The 21452-nt window shown below is 33.0% G+C and overlaps 1 protein-coding gene across 1 annotated transcript in view; it reads right to left on the bottom strand.

Moving 5' to 3' along the window:
- The window catches only part of mon2 (Mon2 homolog, regulator of endosome-to-Golgi trafficking), a 261987-nt gene that overhangs the window by 6707 nt on the left and 233828 nt on the right, over nucleotides 1-21452 (bottom strand). Inside the window, exons 31-36 of the mRNA XM_085807699.1 lie at nucleotides 14096-14213; nucleotides 8681-8747; nucleotides 5006-5066; nucleotides 4769-4895; nucleotides 3293-3503; nucleotides 2061-2143 (exon numbers count right to left, since the gene is read on the bottom strand). Of these exons, the coding sequence (XP_085663825.1) occupies nucleotides 2061-2143; nucleotides 3293-3503; nucleotides 4769-4895; nucleotides 5006-5066; nucleotides 8681-8747; nucleotides 14096-14213 (667 nt within the window). The remainder of the gene's footprint in view (nucleotides 1-2060; nucleotides 2144-3292; nucleotides 3504-4768; nucleotides 4896-5005; nucleotides 5067-8680; nucleotides 8748-14095; nucleotides 14214-21452) is intronic.

The following is a 21452-nucleotide window of genomic DNA, read 5'->3' as shown; positions in this document are numbered from 1 at the left end:
TAGCCAAATTAAAGTGATTTAAGTTTAAGTAAAGCTTTTGGAATAATAAATTTTGATTCCAGGATTCTAAGTTTGAGTTTAAATATAAAAACAAATTTCAGCAGTTACAATTTGCAAGCTATTAAGGAAAAAAAACTACTTCAAATACGCACTGTCATAATAAAAAGCAAAAAATCTCAAGTATTAAAATGAAACAATGAACCAAAACCATGACAAATTAACTCAAGCAGACAAATGAATACAAATTTTAATAAGAAACAAATCACTTTCAGAGAAATCTATTATGGAAATATAATACATAAAATGGCATTACAAAAAAAGTTATGTAAAAATTACTGAAACATAAAATTCTGGGCATCAATAAAAATTTCAATTTCAGTTTTAAAATCCCTAAAATATGAAAACTTGCAAAATAAATGCATTCAGAATTTTGACGAATCTCTATACTCAAAACAATTTCAAAATTAAAAATACATCACCTTTTGAATGAAGAATAGCATTAATTAATCAAAAATACATTACATATAGTTTAAAAATTTTCTATTATGATGCTTAAAATTCCAACTCTAATAAAATTATATCTAACATTTTGTAAGCATGCATATTCTCCAAGGAAAAAAATATTTGGGATTTAACCTGTTCATTAATGCAACCATCTTGGTACTAACTAATGTTACAAAATTTTGGAAAATGTTAAACAAATGATATTTATAAAAGGAGGTTAAGAATTTATTTCCTTGAAAAGCTACAATAACTTTTAATACAAAAAATATGTCACACATCAACTAATATAGAAAAGAGAAAAACATTGTGCTTTCATATTCAGTTATAAATTCATTAGATCACAATACATTACATATAGTTTAAAAATTTTCTATTATGATGCTTAAAATTCCAACTCTAATAAAATTAGATCTCACATTTTGTAAGCATGCATATTCTCCAAGGAAAAAAATATTTGGGATTTAACCTGTTCATTAAAGCAACCATCTTGGTACTAACTAATGTTACAAAATTTCGGAAAATGTTAAACAAATGATATTTATAAAAGGAGGATAAGAATTTATTTCCTTGAAAAGCTACAATAACTTTTAATACAAAAAATATGTCACACATCAACTAATATAGAAAAGAGAAAAACACTGTGCTTTTATATTCAGTTATAAATTCATTAGATCATTTGAACATAACTCTTTCCCTTCAAAATGTCATATTATTTCACCACCTTGAACATTGCACTTCTCAACTAATCATTTCTTGTATTTTTTAGGGGAATGCATCAGATATTGTGCAGCCGATTCTTCCCAATACACCAGAATTGTTGCAGCAATGAATTACGTAACTAAAAGCAGCTTTAGATGTGTGGCATGAAAATCGCTATTACTTTTATGTTGTAATTGGTATTTGTATGATGCACACATGTCTAGAAGATCAAACTTCCAGTTTTCTTCGATCATGTGATGCATACTTAGTTTTTATGCAATAACAATTGTCGCCCAGATGGTATAGTAGTTAGGGTAGCCTACAACAGTACCAAAGGGCCCACGTTTGAATCCTGAAGGAGACATGGATTTTTGTAAATGTATAGTGTCGGTGCAGCATGGCAGCACTCTAAATATGAGGCAGACCGAATGTCCTCTCATGTAGATTCCAAGTTGAAGTGGGAAGGTGGAAGGGGAGAAGAGAGATAGGAGACCAACAGATTCCCCCAGGGTGCTCTCCCTCAAACCTGGGAGTGAAAAATAGAAGCCCAACCTCTCTTCAGAGTAGGCTCTGGTAACCATTGTTCCATGTAATATAGACAACACTACACAATAATACATTTTTGAGAACAAATACAATCTAAATCTAGTACTTCTTTCTGACACACCCTGTGTATTTCAGATACTTTTAAACTTTATCACAGAAAGCATTATATTCAAGAATCAGCAGGAGTGCTGACATTTTATGCATTTAACACCTGTATTACATGCATGAAATTCAATAATATTAATCAGAACTGTAAAATAAAATAACTTATCTCATTTCAGTTAATTAATTTGTTAAATAACCACATATACCTTTCTCAGGGTCAGCCTTTTTCAATGATTTAGCCAATGTAGCTACAGCCTTCAGGACAAAAGATATTTCAGACATTCTGTGCCTGTAATAAAAATTATAATAACTGGGACTGACATAGTAAGGTTCTCATAAACAAACAAAAAAAATTAGTTTTATAATTTTATTTTACCATTTTGCCAAATATGTTACTTCACTAACACATTAACTGAATAGTTAATTAAACCAAGTTCTAAATTCTGCAAATTCAAAATATTGATATCAGCTCATACTTCTTTAAGGGTTATAACAAACAGACTAAATCAAAAACAATTCCATTAAAAATTTAAAAATTCCTTTAAATTAACAAAAATTTTCTATGAAGAACACAAAATATTATCGAATGTTTTATATTTCCCATACTATAATCGCAAGGGGGGGATATTACTTTTTCATATCCAGAAAGGCGTGAAGGGTTTTGACTGTAGCTGTAAACCATAATTTCTAACCTTGCATTTTGGTTAAAATAGTATACTTTATTTTTAATCAAAAGTCTGCCATTGCAGTATCCCTCCTAAGGAGATACTCCTCAAGTGTTCTGCCATAATATGTAACCTAAATTTATTATTTTCATTAAATATACATGATAAAACATAAACTTCAAATTTATAGCTAGTTTAATGCTCTTAGTATTCCGCTGCACATAGAGGGTAGTTTTATATTTTGATATTTCAAGTAAGAAAATAAAAGCACTTTTTATATCACAAAATAATGACTTCTCAATGAAAGAAACATATAACATTTTCAGCAGACTTCTAGTATTAGGATAGAACTTCAACTTTGGGTAAGAAAGCTTTAAAGTGAACACAATCAAATCTAATAGATCATCATTTATATTTTAATTTGAGGGTAGCAGACCTAAAGCTGATCATTGAAGAGATGGAAAAGCTTCATGGTGGAAAAAAACAGAATGCAAACAGGATTCATAAAGATATTTTCTGAATAACAAGTTGCTTTCCTAGGCACTGCCACAATAAACTACTGAACACTGATTTGCCCTTCAGAAACACAGTTGTTCAATTAGTTAATCTGCTTGTGCTCTGTAATATTTATTGTACACTAAATAAAATGATATTCAAAATCAGTAATGAAGACATTTTTTTTCAAAACAATTATAAAAATTTGAGTACTTTTGAAATTTTAAAAAAATTTCCAGAAATATCAGGGAACACCCAAGCAAGACTAAATTTCATACCTAGGTAAAGGGCATTTTCCACTAAGTCTTTCATCTTCAGCATACTTATGAATTACTTCTTTAAATCTATGAAGAAGAGAAGTTACTGCCAATAAATTCACAACACCATCATCATCAATATCAATCCCACTTTCTAGAAATGAGAACTGCAGCAATGTTTCAAAGCATGATTTTGCAAACTCTTCTCTAAGTTTTCTACTAGAATCAATGTCTGGAATAAAAATAATAAAAAAGGTAACTATATACTCTAAAATTTAAGATTTTCTTTAATAGCTTTTTAAAAGGCATACGAAAACACTAAATGCATAATTTTCTTGTAACTTAAAAAATGTATAACATGCAAAAATACATTATAGTTATCAAAACAAAATATTTCTCTCTTTCAGTACATCTAAAAGACACACACACACAAAAAAAAAAAGGTGGGAAAGCACATGACTTCTAGAAATAAAACATTATTTAAATAAAAAGTAAAGTGAAAAGGTACATTATATTCACCTGAAAACATTTAGGATGACAAATGAAATGGAGAAGAGAATAAATAAGCAGTATATTATGTACAGTAAATTATGTGTTCCTCTTTCTTGTAAATTCAAGATTAGAAAATGCATCATATAAAGCAACAAGTTTTCAACTAATAACCTTCAGACTTCATTTATGACCTGATAGCAAAAAGAAATGAATGAAAGTGTGTGTGTGTACGATTTTGAATTTGAAATGGCCAATAAATATTATCCAATGGAAAATTAATTGATTCTTCAAGAATCTAACTGGTTATTTACAAGAACTGATTATATAAATTATGGCCAAATACTATTAATATACAATGTCCAAAGAATGACAACACTAAAACCAAAATTGTGGCAATTTCACCATAGAAGGAACAACTCAATTCCTTCTAAAACACTCTATATTGTGCACAGTAAGTATTACACAGCACTCATTGCTATTTTAAGATTTAAGAATAAATTACAAGATTTTACAAGTCCAAATATACCAAACATATTTGCTATTCTATTCTCAGTTGACATTAAATTTACCTACAAACTTGCAAACAAAAACGAAAGTGTTACTAAAAGATATGCAGAGTAAAGGAAATGCATTCAGTTGTAATAACATACTAAAAAAAAAAATTCCAGGACTTTTCTAACATTTGCTCTCCATGACTTCTGTTCGTGCATTTATATTTGAAAGCAATTTTATTTTCAATACCAAACATACAAAATAAAATGTGAAAACAAAAATTTCAGATATTAAAATGTTCACAATCAAAATGTTATTTAAAATTTTTTACTAACAAATATCTTTTTGATTGAAAAGTAAATGCAGTTTTGTCACACAATAACTAAATTGATCATACTGTAAATATCAATAAACATAAAATTCTGCAACAAGGTCTTGACATATTATTTATAAAATTGCCATGGAAAATGCCCTAAGCGTACAAATACACGTATGTATAAATTGTTATCTTACCAACTGGACTGTTATTTGTAGCAGAATGAATTGAACCTTTATTTAATAAGGTGACAATTCTGATGATAAATTCTCGTGGAAGTTGATTTGCATATGGCAAAATTCCATCCCGCACGAGATGTATAATCTGTAAACCAAATTACCATGATTAAGAAATAAATAAAAATAACATTATTGGGAATCATATTTAAAACACAGCTACTGTTTATAATATGTTTGTAATAGCAATAAAGCTACCTTACAATCCAGTGCCTCATCACATTGCTGATCTTCAAGGCTTTGTGTAGGAGATGGCAAGCTTGATTAAAGAATGATAGTTATATCAGAAATGAATGTCAAATGATATAAGTAAAAATTAGAAACAAATAATCTCTGCAAATCAAATTAAACTTGAATATGACACATAAAATAGATGCTGCAGATGGGAGGATACTTTTTTCTAGTTGGCTAACAAAATTTAATTCTTGGTTTTAATGTCCCAAAGAGAGAGTTAACATACTGGCTGCCAACCACAAGATAACCTGTGATTGGCAGTTCTCCTGGAAAATGTAACCCACAAGTTAACTTGTTTTTCCAGAAGAGCTTTTCAGTATTCACCACAAGTTAACAGCAAATGCTTGGAAATTTTGTGGGCTAGGTGTCTATCAACAGTACACGAGTAAAAAGAAGATGTCATAAAAACAGATTTATTTTTTATACACGATTTTCAAAATATAAAAAAGAAACTAAGAATTAGAATAATGAAGGCTCTCTTCACATGCTGGGCAAAAATATAATGAGTTTTGATGTATCTTTTCAATAATGCAAACATGGCAGGTCCTCATTGGTCGAAGAGCCTTTTTTTATGAAAGGTATGCTTTCTATGTAATGAAGTTCAGTTTGCTTTAACTCTTAGCATTTTTATCATTTTGTAGTTAGAAATAAAATAAACTGTTATCTAAATTTATAAATAAACTGAATAAAACATGCTGGCATTCAGATTAGATTTCTTCAAAATAGGCTGGGCAGTCTACATGTTAAGAAATACTTATATGCAGCACCATACTAAAATACTTTTGCTAGTATAACATCATGGTTACTTTCTTCTCAGTTTAATTCTACACTTGTAAATATACTAAACAAGCACAGTGAAAAACCATAAACACACTTGCATTTAGTTTGATGTTAATTTACACCAAAAATAATTTCACTTAACCAGATTTGAATTTATGTAAACCTTTGCTTACTTTAGAGTTCAAGGAATGAGAAATTGTTAATTAATGGCAACTTTAATCTCTGAATAATTCTGCATTTTAATCCTATTTTCATTAATGAGTGGGAAAAAAATTCTTAATTTGGACATCTTAAAAATAGTTAAGATATTGAACATTCAGAAGTTTTTATTAGAAAAGGAATAATCTCATTTATTTATAAATAAAATTAATTGCAACTCGGATGGTCTGCTATATGAAAAGAACAGACTTGAATTTAATATCTCATAAAATCATGGCAGCAAAGACGCCATGGTTAAATGAGGCAAGCGATAATAATGATCTATACAGCCTTTAACTATACACCACTTAAAATAAACATTTATGCATAATAAAGCCAACATAAAATAAACAAACATGCACAAAAAATAAGACCTAAAATCTAACAATTGAAATTTAAGCAGTTTCTCAGGGGTCAAGAGAGATAGCTTTGGCAACTATTTTGTCATTTAGCATTGCAACAGTCTACAGATTATCACTTTTATAACTGTAGCCAAACAAAAACTTTGCTAAAAGCTGGACTTTATGATTTCACAGATGTCAAATGATGAAGAGTCTGACATTCTTTCACACACCAAAAAAAGAAGAGAATAATGAATGAGTTAGTTCACTAGTAGAGACATTAGGTTATTTCGAAGCAGGAGAAATGAAAAATGAGCAATGCCCTCGCCGGAACTCGAACCATGGCCCTCTCAAATATGTGTCGAGCCTGCTGACCACTACACTATGAAGGCATGCTAAGAAGGTGGGAGAAATACCTTATATACTCTCCCCCTTTTAAAGGGTGACTAGGGTTTGGGGGAACCAATCGCCAAATCCTGGCGGCGAAAAATCATCATTCACCACCTTTTAGTTCGGGTGCCAGTGTTGAGTCATTAGGCTATTTTGATGCAGAAGAAATGAAAAATGAGCAATGTTCTTGCTGGGACTCGAACCATGGATCTCTCGAATATGCGTCGAGCATGCTGCCCACTACACCATAAAGGCACGCTAAGAAGGCAGGATATACACTGTTCTATACCTTATGCACTGTTCTAGTATATTTTATTTACTCTTCAGTAGAGAAAGAGCTAGTTCAAATTACTGCAAGATAAAGTAATGTGTTGTTACTAAACCAGCAGCAAAGCTATACAGCAGCCAAAGATAATAATAACAGAAGAAAAGCACTGTGAACCCAAAACTGGTTTGATGGAATCATTCACTTCATGAAACTTTAATATTTTTCTCAAATGCTCATTTCCAATTACATTTTCAAGCCAAAAAATATCCTAATCATATCATTAGGGTTGCAGTTATTATTTCAGGATACATCTCTAGACACCATTTAGATTTGGCAATGATTGTTACTCTGCCAATATAAAGCATTGTGATATTTTAACTTTTATTATGACTAAAAATTGTATATTTTTTATCATATTAGAACGGAAATTTCTAAACAAATTCATGATTTGGGGGGAATCCACAGATCTGAACAACAGTTGTGAATGATTTGAGAAAGACTTTAAAAAACTTCAACATCCTAAAATTTTAAAATTACCATAGAAAGGTGTTTGAAAGTGGTGAAAAATAATTTTATGTGCTTTTATTTTACATGCTTTTTTAAAAAACTTAAGTATATTAAATATAAATTTATTCACAAAAGAGGCAAAAAGAAAAACTCTAAAATCCACACAACCTCAGGTCACAAGCTGTGCAGATTTTTGACTTTCTACTGTATATTCAGTGTGATGAGATTAGTATTCACAACTTTAAGGGGTGATAAGATTTGGCAAAAGTAATAAATTTTACAATACAATGCATGGTGGAATAAGAAAGTAGATACGGTATGTATGAAGAATGAAAAGTCATTTTAGTCATGGATATTTATACAAATTGTTGAAATGAACAGCATGCAGTTGCAATGATGACAGATTTTGTTTACAGCACATGGAGCGACTCCTGAAGACCTCATCTGAGTCAGCATGCAACTGCAAAGGTATATAACATATCATGCGTCTTTCACAATGCCAGTGACTATGTCATCATTAATGAGGACCAGCTTTGAATTTATAGATTATGAAAAAGCAACAGAAGCAACTGTCAGCCTAACAGAATGGATGCTGTTCATATTCAGGTCACGCATGGAGAAAACCACTAAAAGTTCCTTGCAGTGAACCCATTTGCAGGAATTTAATCCCAAATCAAACTACCAGTGTTCAGTGATATAATCCACTTGGCCACTGGTAGGCAAATTTGCTAAGTATAAAAAGCTGTGGCAATCTGTGTCAACATTAGACCTATATTTGAAAATTTAAACAAAATACTGCTTGTTGCAGCACTTTTTCCAAAGATGATTGTGTTAAAATAGTGTTAAAATGTGTGATGATATTTTCAGGTTTCAACAGTAAAAAATTACTAATTTTATTAGCTGTATTATAAAAAAAACACAAGCTATCTTAAAAATTTTCTGCATAATAAGTGATGAGCATTACAAGTAATTTCTGCATAAAATCATAAAAATAAAAACAAAGGCATTAATTATCACATGTACTTCAAATGTATATTATCTAAGCCTTATTATTCACAACAATAACATAAACAACACATTTGCAATTCTATTCTGAATAAAAAAATAAAAGCAAGTACACAGATCATTATCTAATGTTTTACACTAGATTCTTACCTGGCAGGAAACAGGAAATCCTCCAATGCATATGCAAGATCAATCCACATACCTTCAAACTGGGCAGCTTAAATTATTAAATTATCATATTATAAATTGATATTGAACATATTATACACCAGTGGGGAAAAAAAGAGAAACTTGAATACCATGCCTGAACTAGACTAATAATTAGTTAAGTAATAATAGAAATTTGTGCATAATTAAGAAATAATGAAGATAAATAAATATGTAAGTTGAAACAATACATAACACATTAATGCAGCATACAAATTAAATAGATTGACAGATAAAACACAGAAAAGTTATCAAACTAGTATTTCTTCACTTTATCACACAGCAACACTGAAATGTCTGAGATAGATAAAGCTGCTGCAAGTCATCCATTATTAATAGCAACATCTTGAAGGTTCTGAAGATAGTTAACTAGCTAGCAGAACATACCTCCACAAGACTCTCCTACAACTGTTAGATATAAAATATAACTGGCATGTGTCATAAGTGACTGCAATGACTACTGCACACTACCATTTTAAGAGGAGCATATACTGGCATAAATTGAAAGGCTCTTCACGACAGCTGGTGCTTTGCAAGATTTGTGGCAAATACATTCTTAATGGTGAATATATGACAGTTATTCTTAAAAAAAGCAAAGAAATAAAGTTGCAAATTTGTACAATGATGGGGAAATGACAAACATAATAAATTTCAGGTACGCAACTTTGGTATTTGTTGAAGCAACTAAGTGGCATATTATAGGGTGGCTGTAGCAGTGTATTTATGGCATCAAGGAATAATCATAAATTTAAAAAAGCACAAAAATTCTCAAATGGGAATAATGACAAAAAGATTCCACATGGTTTTACTTTTTACAATATATCCTGCAGCTGTCCAATATACATAACCACATCAGCACAATCAGTAGTAAGAATACAAAATTTGAGAAGATGGATATTTACAGCAAAAGCAAGTTAAGATGATGGTCAGTTCCAAATCCTCTTTATGAACAGTAGTGTGTTACCAGTTATCATATCAAACTATGAGCAAGTTATTCACCATTTTTTTCTCCTTTCAAAACATTCAAAAGTTTTTAACTTATAGCAATATCAAATATCAATGCTCCAAGACTTTACATTTAAGTATCTGCAGCGATAGAAGATAGTGTGACAGTAGTGATAGAAGAGTTCCTAAAAAATGGCTCCAGGGGTTAATGAAGTAATGCTGACCAAGGTGGATTTTCGATGCGAGATGACTCACAAGTGATTTTTGTAGTTATTCTACAACAGGATATCCATGACATACTGAATATGTTAACAACAGTCTCAGCACTGGTGTGACTTATAAAGACAGCTTTTAATATGCAAATATGATGACTTATAACAATTAGGCAACATGTGAGCTCTGAACAAAAGAATGATACAGTGGTACTGATGTGAACATATTCAAAACAATTACTAGGAATACTGAAGTAATCTAAAGAACTTATGTATTACAATATTTTTTTTTAAATTTTTATCAAAGACTACAAAAATGAGTTCACGCCTTTACACAGGGCATTCAAGTATACACCACATAAAATGTGCACTGTGGTACAAATATGACAGATATGAGTTTAATTTGTAGTTCTGCATATTTTATTATAATTATTTTTCATCAAAAGAAATTAATTATTATGAGTTGGAATATTACAGTATAAATATAACAGTAGTAAAGATTTAAAGCTGATTTAAACTTCCTGTTTCTATTCACACTGTAATAGAAAAATAAGCTGAATTACTTCTACACAGCTATTTAATTTTAACAAAGTATGTTGGGCCGTCAACCAAAGGAGGTATATCTTTACTGAAAGCACTAAGAAAAATTAATTTGAACTTACATTATAGGCAAGGAACAAAACCTCCAAAATATCTGTGATCTAATCCATTTTACGTTTGTAATGTAAAGTGTAGATCAAACCAATCATTCGGGATACACTATCTCAAATTTTTACATTAATTAGCTAATTATGAATTTTTTTAAAAACAATGAAAAGAAATTTTAATTAGTACCCTCTTTGTATTCTCTGTATTGTTCATATCATAAGTGACTTTTGTCTTGAGACTTCACAAATAAAGTGCCATTAAAAGAACTGTATGGGCAGCAGAGGGAAAAAAATTAGTTCCATGAAAATACTACACAGAGTTACATTTTTTTTTTTTTTTTTAATAATGAGACAATATCTACTTGGTTTCCTGCTATATTGGTTGAAGATGAAATAATTGTCCCCACCAAAATGCAAACAAACCATTAAGAATGAGGAACAATGAGTAGCCACTGGCTACCATGAATGACTGTCATGGACTACCCACAGATATCTTTCTCAGCTAAAGCAATAAAAGTCGGGAGATTTCCCTAATAAGGAGAAGATGATGCTGGTTTGATAGTTGTACCACAACTGGCTTTGAAGGATATAACGTTTTAGATATAAAATTTGTACTATTGGTTTAAGGAAGCTAAATACTGCTCACCCACAAGTAGTATAAACAAAAGAAAAGTTCTGTTTAAAAGATACATTAAAAGAGAGAATCAGTTTTGAGGAAGGTAATGTGCATTGATGAAGAAAGACAATGTCTGTAATCTGCATACGATTCCTATTCAAAAGCCATACAACTATAGTTGATTTAAAACATTATGGAAACATTATTATTAAACACATTATTAGAATTAACTTTATGAATAACAAATTAAACATTCAACAATTATAATAGACACATATGTTCGCGTGTAACACTCATGAGACTCTGAAGATCTGAAACAGCGGTTGCAGAAGACGGAAAAGAAATGGGTTAATAGGGGGTATGGTCCACTCTTACAGCCATACAGGCCTCGCAGCGTGATGTCATACTGGAAATGCGGCATTTTATCAGTGCCTGTGGCAACTGGTCCACCCATTCAGAATGCTGTTTCCAGTTCCTGGACGGTTCTTGAAGGGGTGATGCGAGTTGCATTTGCCCTACCCAGAGCATCCTAGACATACTATATACAGTTGAGGTCTGGAGACCTGGCTGGCCAATCCATCCGGCGAATATCCTCACTCTCGAGAAATTCGTTGACAAGAAAGCTCTATGTGGCCTCGCGTTATCGCCCTGTAAGATGAGTTCAAGGCCAACTGCACCCCAGAAAAAGCAAACATAGGGCTCCAAGACCTCATCCCTATACCACACACCAGTCGCAGAGCATCTGTCAAAGACGTGGAGAGGTGTGCAGCCATCCAACATGATGCCTGCCCAGACTATTACACCACCACCACCATTATTGCTGATTTAGCAGACATTGCAGGGTAGGTAGCAGGTCCATGGCTCTCTCCATATGAAAGTACTCGAGAATCGGTATTTAGGCTAAAATGGGACTCATCGATGAACAGAGCAGTCACCTTTGCCCCGTACTCCAAACACTATGCTGCCTGCACCATGCTAATCGGACTCTCCTGTCCATAGACATGAGTCGGACGCAAATAGCCGTTTTTTTTTTTTGGAAAACAACCCTCTCTCATCCAGTCTTTTGGAAACAGTCACCTTTGTTACACAGGTTCCTGTGGCTGCATACAGGTCCAGAGAGAGTTGAGAAGCTGTAGCCCCTCTGTTACGTCTCACTAAAATGGACAAATAGTGATCTTCTCTGGCCATCGTGGCTCTTGGATGACCTTGCCCAGGCTTTCTCTCGTTAGATCCTGTATTCTGGAACTGTTTCCATAGATTACACACGATGCTGGACATTAAATTAAACTCTCTCCATATCTGGACTTGCGACTGGCCTACCTCTAACCTTCCCACAATTTGCCACCTCATTCCATCATCTAAACGTTGGTGGTAACTCATTTTTACTGTTCTGATGTGAATTTAACTGATTGCTGCAAGATAACACCAAGAAATTCTTAGAGGTGTGCTAGCGAATGCAATTCATCATACTCTCCACACGCTTATACAGCCTGTTTTTTCTGCTAGCTCTGCTTACACATGTGTACGCTTACATATTTCCTGTACAAAAGTTGCATTTTTATCAAGAAGCATTGGTTTTTTTCTTCAGTTCAGTTCTTTTCGTGCAATTCAATAAAATACACAAAAAATGTACATATCAGAAATTAACAACTTCCCCCACGTCAGATGTCAGAAATTTTATATTTTAGAAAAGAATGTCATTTGGAAGTAAAAGGGAAGGTCAGATATTGAGGAACTGCAATGAAACTGATTCTTTTTGATTTCTTAGATAATTATTTGGTTAATTAATCTATTTGGGGAAGGACTATTTTTTAGTAATAGTCATGCCTATATTAAGATCTGATTTTTGCAACAACAGAAAAATCAAAGAGAAACAGTAATAACAACTAAAGTGAATTACAAACAAAACATAAGTCTGCTGACCTATACATAACATAAGTAATGTCGTTTTTCGAGACAGGACTTGTTAAAACGTGTTTGAACACATTTAAATTATTTTTCGTGGATCTATAAATAACCTGAGAGCAATCCAGAGCAGTAAGCACATCGAAGTTGCAACTTCTCATATTTTAGAGGAATAAATGTTAACTGGGTCACCAGTTGTTATAATCTATGATAATGCCTACCAAGTGGTGCATTCAGAGATGTTATCTTAGATTATGCAGTTATATTAAGCTATTTCATGAATAATTTACTAACTGGCATTATTACCCTGTCAACTCTATTGATCAGCAGTTTTGGGACATAAGCCTAACTCGATGTTCTTTTATATTAATTATACATTTCTCAGCAAACTAATGTCTGGCATTTATAAAAGGTCCAAAAGTTGGCTTCTCTAACGCTGGAATTAACTGCAACTGCCACTATTATGACATGTTAAGGCTATCTAAGATCTGGATTTTCACATTCTAAAAGACTTTTCTAAAAGCAAGAAGCATATCAAATAATACTGAATTGCAATCATAGTTTCAGTTTCCTGCCACAGGTTATTATAATAGTATTTCATTCTTTTACACAGGACGTCTCCCATAAATTGCCCACTGTGTATCTTAATTTGCATGAACTCATTTCAGTATATAGAAGAAAATTATCATGATAAACATATTTAGTGAACAATTACATAAAAAAACATGTTAACTGTACTGTATTTTACTCATACATTAAAAAAATATCAATGCTAAAGTTACACAAAAAACAAACTGCTATGAAATAAACCACACATACAGTAATATATTTCATTTAAGAGTTCATATAAAGTTGTGAATAAAATTCTTATTTAATTACTAATTTAATGATGTATATTTAAATATTTTTGAACAATACTAAATTCCACATATGCATTCAGGACAAAAAATTAATATTACTATTATCTTTTAGAAAATGATTTATTATCTGATAATATTGCTCATAATGTAAAAATGAATATTAATATGCTTACGATATTGACGAGCAACGGGCAGTCCAGAATACAAAACTTTCAATAAAGCATTCACTGCTAACTTCCATGTCATTTGAGAAGGACAAGCATACTTCATACTTAATGGCAGTCGAAGTGACTAGAGGTAAATAAAATTCATATTCACTTAATGTAATGAATTAACAAAATTACAATTTAAATCTTTTCAACAACACTAACTGTTATCACTCTTGACTGATTAAAATTCTTTTATTTAGTCATTATACTAAATTTTTTGCTAAGTTCTTCAATAATCTAAAAATTATTTTCAGATAGATTATGAAAACAAACAGCAATAAATGCATGAATAGTTCTAAAGAGTTCTACCACACAAATGGTTAAAACAAGGAAAATACGTATACAGTCAACACTTATTTAATAATCTTAGTGGTATGTATTTTGGATCAGCTTGTGAAAAACTGTATTTACACAGATTTTAACACCTAAATTACTTACTCTAGTCTCTGTTAGTATAAATTCCCGTTCATTATAATGATAAAGAATGATTCAGCAATCCAGTAAAGAAAGATTCAATAAAGAAAGTAAGAAAATAAAATAATTTAAAATATAAACTAATACAATCAAAAGTCGTTAATTTGGACACCCATAATCTGTAATGATCTATAATCTGGACCTCAAAGCTACAAACTTTCTGCGCATGCGTCTAGTTGACGCATGCACGTAAGACCCTAACGGCTGTGAATATGCGTGTGTGCATGTGCAAAATACATTTACGAATCCGCGTTTAATGTATAACGGACGGTATAGGCTAAGCTAATATTATCTAATTCAGTTAATGTTGCAGATTGCACTGTTCCTTAATCTTTGAATTGGATCCGGCTTATTATTTTTTGCAGACTGTTAGAGCAATTTTATAAAAGTAAGCTTGAACTTTTCATTATGTCAAATAGAATTTCTGATATATATTTACTAATATGTAAAGGATCTACAAAGTGAAAGTATGTTTCGAAGTCCAGCAGATGTTTTTATTTTATTTGGCTTATAATTCCTTACTAAATGTAGTATTTCACCTGGATGTACTCCGTTTTTGATACGAGGGCTATCCAGAAAGTAGATTACGTTTTGGAATAAAAAAATAAACAAAGTATAGGAAACAAATTTTATTATATACAGATGAAAGCCACACTCAAATACTACTTTTCTACATAGTCACCATACAAATTAAGGCATTTATCGTAGCGATGTACGAGCTTGGAAATTCCTTCGTCGAAAAATCCCGCCGCCTGCGCCTTCAACCACTTCATTACCTCTTCTTGCAGCTGTGCGTCGTCATCAAAACGCTGCATAGCCAGCCACTTCTTCATTGCTGGGAATAGGTGGAAGTCGCTCGGTGCCAGGTCGGGACTGTACGGCGGATGAGGAAACAACTCCCACTTAAAAGATTCAAGAACTTTACGAGTGACATTTGCCGTGTGGGGCCGGGCGTTGTCGTGAATCAACAAGATCTTAGAGCTCAACATTCCTCTGCGCTTGTTTTGAATTGCTCTTCTGAGTTTTTGGAGAGTTTGGCAATACCTTTGAGAGTTTATTGTAGTGCCTCTTTCCAGGAAGTCCACCAAAATTACACCTTTTCTGTCCCAAAAAACAGTCGCCATCATCTTCCTTGCCGACATTGTTTGCATGCATTTCTTGGGTTTTTGGGGAGAACTTGTGTGCCCCCACTGCATTGATTGCAATTTCGTTTCACAGTTCACATGTTTCACCCATGTTTCGTCACCAGTAATGATGCGATCGAGTAAAGAGTCACCATCCTTATGGTAAGCGTCCAAAAAGTTCAACGCTGCAGCCATTCGCTGATTTTTGTGGTCCTCTGTCAAGATTTTTGGAATCCATCTTGCACAAAACTTGTGGTAACCAAGCTTTTCGCTGATGATTTCGTGCAACAAACTTCGTGAAATTTGTGGAAAACTCAAAGAAAGTTCCGTTATTGTGAAATTTCGATTTTCACGGACTTTAGCATCGACTTTTTCGAGAAGTTCGGCGGTCACTATGCTGGGTCTCCCACTTCGATCTTCGTCGTGAACATTGGTTCGGCCATTTTGAAATCTTATGACCCACTGACGCACTCCACCTTCAGTGATAATGTTGTCCCCATACACTTCACGAAGCTGCCGATAGATTTCTATCGGTTTACAGTTTTTTGCAGTCAGAAACCTTATTACTGAGCGCAGCTCGCGGGATTTTCAATTAACGCAGACATTTCAAACCGTCACAGTATCTGAACGGAGCACAGCACGAACCTCTCACTAGCATAACTAGATGCAGACTGAGCTGCGCAACGCTCTGACCCCAAGATGGCCGCGCTAGCCCCGCCCCTAGCGGACACAGACGGAAACGTAATCTACTTCCTGGATGGCCCTCGTATGATTTAAATCCAATTCCTTGTCATTATAATTCGCTTCTGATAGCGAAGAAAGTGACACAGATGTTATTGAAAACGAAAAAATTTCGATTGGCAAATTAGTCGGTATTCTCGACACAGCAACTATAGGACTTGAACAGCAGAACTTCGTAACTGAACAAGAAATTATGTCTGTTTATAGAATTAAAGAGAAAGTATTATCACATAAAAAAACGAAGCAACTTAAACAACTTACATTGAAAGAAATGTTTAATAAAGTAAACAAATATTAAGCTTTTTTTTTTTTTTGTAAATTTTGATACCCTTTAGATCATAATTGTTCTTTATTTCATAAATTACGGTTTCATATTTTTAATTTTATAATTTCTGCATGCCATCTTACCAGATTTAAACTGATGATCTATAATCCAGAAAAATCGATAATACGGAATCGCTGAAGTCCTGACGAGTCCGGATTAACGACTTTTGACTATATATACAAAGTAACAGAAAATCTTATGATCGGATAAAGGTGGCCATGCCACTCTGAGTTAAATCGAAACCTGACAGAACAGAAATCTGAGTTAAACAGAAATTTATACACTAAGCAATTATACATTGAAAAAACTACATTGAGACATGAACACTCAATTAAATACATTATATTGTTGAAACAAAAGAGATTGTACTTATACATTCCACTGCTTATGACAGAAATTCACAAATTACAGCCACAAACGACCTGGTGCAAACTAATTTGACAGCCATTAAGAATATAATTAGGCTATCTCGATTCAAAGTATAAAAGAATTACAAAAGAAACCATAGTAAACACAAATTCAGCACATTCAAAATTAGTTCATAAAAATTATTCTGCAGAGTACTCATAAAAGTTTTTAAGACATTATTACACCAGTTTGATGTCTTTATTAGAAAACTTCCAGGAATAATTGCTATTAATTCTCAAACTGTGATATCAAAATATCAAACACAAGCTGGCAGCAAAATATTACCGCACTGAATGTGAACTTGGAACGGACTTAGAAATGGCTTCACAAAAAGCCACCACATAACATAATTACTCCTAGCAACAAATTATTTATCATGTAGTACATTTAGATGACAGCAAAAGTAACATAATGGATGTGCAGGTGTAGCAAAATCACCACAGAGTTTGATTAAACCATTGAAAAGTCTTACAGAAACACGGTTTGTTATTACCAAACTATTGGTAATCAGATAGTATTAAGAGACATGATGCCTCGATGGCATAAGAGGTTCCAGAAAGTAGGATTTTTGTTAAAGGTGATTCATCATTACACCAGATTTCACTAACACAATATCTGGGAAAATACGACTGCCGTGATGACACTTGCTATCAAACTTGATCTCCTTTAAGATCTGACAAGATGACTTAAACAGCTGAAAACTTAACGAAAAAATCATCCGTCACATGTTACCACAGGAAGACAAAAACCAGAACTGTCACTGAGCTGTTTAAAAGGACTAGAAATAATCCTGCACTGAAATTTCACACTGCTACTGAAAATGAAAATTAATGCTTTAGTTATGAATTCCAACCTTGAAAAATATTTCATAGTGAGGTCATGGGTTCACCAACCTTAAAAAATGACTATAATTGAAAATACAGACAATGTTAATTGCATATTGATACAAAAGTGTATTGCATCACAAACTTTGGTCTCAAGTTTAGATGAGGAGCTACAGCTTTTGTGATCACATAATGAAATGTTCATATCAGGCAGTCAGTGTTATCAACCTGACGACTGATGCTATAGGCATCATCTCAGCAAGGCCTGCTATATCCATAGAGGAATATTTGGATTAAAAGGTCTGGTTCAAAATATACTCAAGTCCAAAACTATCTCCAACATGAATGAAATCATATATTTTGTCGACATGAAAGCAAATTGTTATGGAAAACATTGCCTTTGTAATTAGAAATTAATATTTGCACAGCTAGAGAAGACGTTTGACGATTTGAAAAAGTGTTTTGAACAAAAATGAGTGGATTGTGAAGTGACAAGAGGTATATCAGTTGGAGGATTGCCACCAAAAGAGTAAAGGAATTATCAGAGAATGCGGGAGGGATTGTAATGAATATTTTATGTCACATCGAGCAGTTGTTGTTGTCGTGTCTATATTACATGGAACAATGGTTGCCAGAGCCTACTCCAAAAAGAGTTTCGACTTCTGTTTTCCACCCCCAATTTTAAGGGAGAGCAACCCGGAGGGATCCGGGGATCTCCCACCCCTCTCCACTCCCACCAATCCACACGAGAGGATTTTCGGCTCACCACATATTTAGAGTCCCACCATGCCGCACCGACACTACACATTTACAAACATCCATGTCTTCTCTGGGATTCGAACCCAAGCACTTCGCTACCATAGTAGGCTTCCCTAACAACTATACTGTCTGGGTGATGAGCAGTTATAAACAGAAATAATGATTCTACCAAAGTTTGCATTATACACAATTGTAGTTTGAAAACTAAGAAAGCTATATCATTGAATGATTGTTTAGAAAGTTTGCCCTTCGCTACCATAGTAGGCTTCCCTAACAACTATACTGTCTGGGTGATGAGCAGTTATAAACAGAAATAAGGATTCTACCAAAGTTTGCATTATACACAATTGTAGTTTGAAAACTAAGAAAGCTATATCATTGAATGATTGTTTAAAAACTTCTCAAAATTAAAATTTTTTATGTACTAGATGTATTATTGAATTTCAGAAAATTTAAAATTGCGTTCAATAGGGACATCGAAAAAGCATTTTTCATGATTAAAAATTGCTGAAAAGGATCATAAATTTCTGAAATTTCTTTGGCTTCCAGATAATAAAAATGCTGAATATAAAATTATGCATATAAATAGGTTGCCATTTGGTTGCAAAATTTCACCTTTTATACTAGCTAGTACTATTAAAACCCACATCAGAAAAACTAATTCTGATTCAGTACACATATTAAATACAACATTATATGTAGAAGATTTATATTTTGGTGCAGAAAATGTGAATGAGGCATATAAATTATCAAATGATGCTGTTTCAATTTTGAAGGCTGATGGGTTTAACTTGCGGTAATTGAGATCCAAACTCTCCGGCATTGGAAAGATTACAGGATTTGAATAATCTTAATATTGAGAATAGTAGAAGACAAGCTGAAAGGTGCTAGTTGTGAATTGGATTCCTGAGGACGATATCCTTTTCCTTGATGCTAAACTATTGCTAGATATATTAAGTTCTGTGAAGAGTAATAAACATGGTATTCTGCAAGTAGCTGCTATGGGTTTTCACCCATTTGGTATTTCAGCTCCATTTGCGGTCAGAATAAAAAGTTTGTTGCATGAGATTTAGGAGAAAGGTATAAGTTGGGATGAAAAGTTACCAGATGAGCTCACAGAAAAATAGTTAATGCGGTGTTCAGAAATACAAGGGTCAGAGCAAATAAAGTTACAAAGGCATTGTTTGTTGGGGGCATGAGAATCATCAGGATGCTGCAGTTGAATTGCATGTATTTTCTGACGTGTCTCAAAATGCGTACGGAGCCATTGCTTATTTTCATTATCAGGATAGTTGCAGTTAATATCAAGGCATCATTTGTTATATCAAAAAATAAAATTGCTCCTCTGAAGAAAATTACATTGCCTCGTTTAGAATTAATGGCAGTTTTAATTGGTGCTCGAGTTGGAAAGTATATTTTCGGTCTTTTTGGAGATTTAATCACTAACCAAGTAGGTATATTGGGCTGACTCAGAAATAGCTTTATATTGGGTCAAGGGAAGTGCAAATGTTGGAAACAGTTTGTCGCTAACAGTGTTTTGGAAGTTCAGGAAGAAAAAGATCCTAAAAGTTGGTTTCACTGAAGGTTTGAAGATAATCCAGCAGATTTAATGACAAGGGGTATATCGGTTGGAGGTTTGATTTCAAGTGAAAAGTGGTTTTACAGACCATATCAGTTACCCAAAAGTAAGAAATGTTGGCCTATACAGTTGAAGGGACCTTAGTTAGATAATTCTACTGTGGAAAAAGAGGATTAGTTAAGAGTATGGTGGTAAGGTTAAGCTTAGTTGAAGAATTGTGGAATAAATTGTCTTCGTGGAATCGATTGCTTAAGGTCAAGGTTTATTGGTGATACCAGCTTGGAGTTTGAGGTTTATTGGTAATACCAGGAAATCTAAAATTCTGACACCTTACCTAGAAGTAAGAAAACTTAATCAGGCTCATAAACTTATAATTAAGGCAGTTTAAAGTTCTGAATTTCATGAAGAAATTACTAAATTAAAAAGCCACAATTCCTTGAATGTCTCAAATAAATGACATCAGGTAAGCACTTTTTTGGATGAAGACGGACTTGTGGGAGTAGGGGGAAGATTTACCAGAAGACACTAAGCATCCAATTATTCTACCAAAAAGCAATCACGTAATGAACTTACTCATAAATCATTATCATTTGAAGTATCTACACTCAGGTTTCCAGTTAACGCAATTTGCCCTTTGGCAAAATTATTGGAGCTTGATCAATAATTTGTAGAATTATAAGAAACTGTATAATTTGCATTCGTCATCATGGGAACTGTCACTACAAATTATGAGTGACCTTCCTGCATTTACAGCAAATGTAGAGAAACCATTTTCACAGACTGGGACCGATTTTGACGGCCCATTTCAAGTTTGCCATAAATGTAGTAGAGGAATACAACCAACAAAGATGTGTGTGTTTGCATGCTTCAATATGTGTGTGTTTGCATGCTTCATCATGAAAGCTATTCATCTGGAAGCTGTCAGTGACTTGAGTTCCAATGGGCTCATTAGTGCTCTAAAACAGTTTGTTGCATGTACAGGAACACCAAAAAGAATTTATAGTGGACTGTGGATCAAATTATGTTAGTGCACAAAATGATTAAAAATGTGGATTTCTACATATCTTGCCGAAATAGAGGCAGTGAT

This window comes from Stegodyphus dumicola, chromosome X1, assembly GCF_044657685.1.
Source record: "Stegodyphus dumicola isolate Sdum_Otavi_A_Nest chromosome X1, ASM4465768v1".
Taxonomy (NCBI): domain Eukaryota; kingdom Metazoa; phylum Arthropoda; class Arachnida; order Araneae; family Eresidae; genus Stegodyphus; species Stegodyphus dumicola.
The sequence above is the reverse complement of the archived record's forward strand: the minus strand, read 5'-3'. Positions and strand labels throughout refer to the sequence as shown.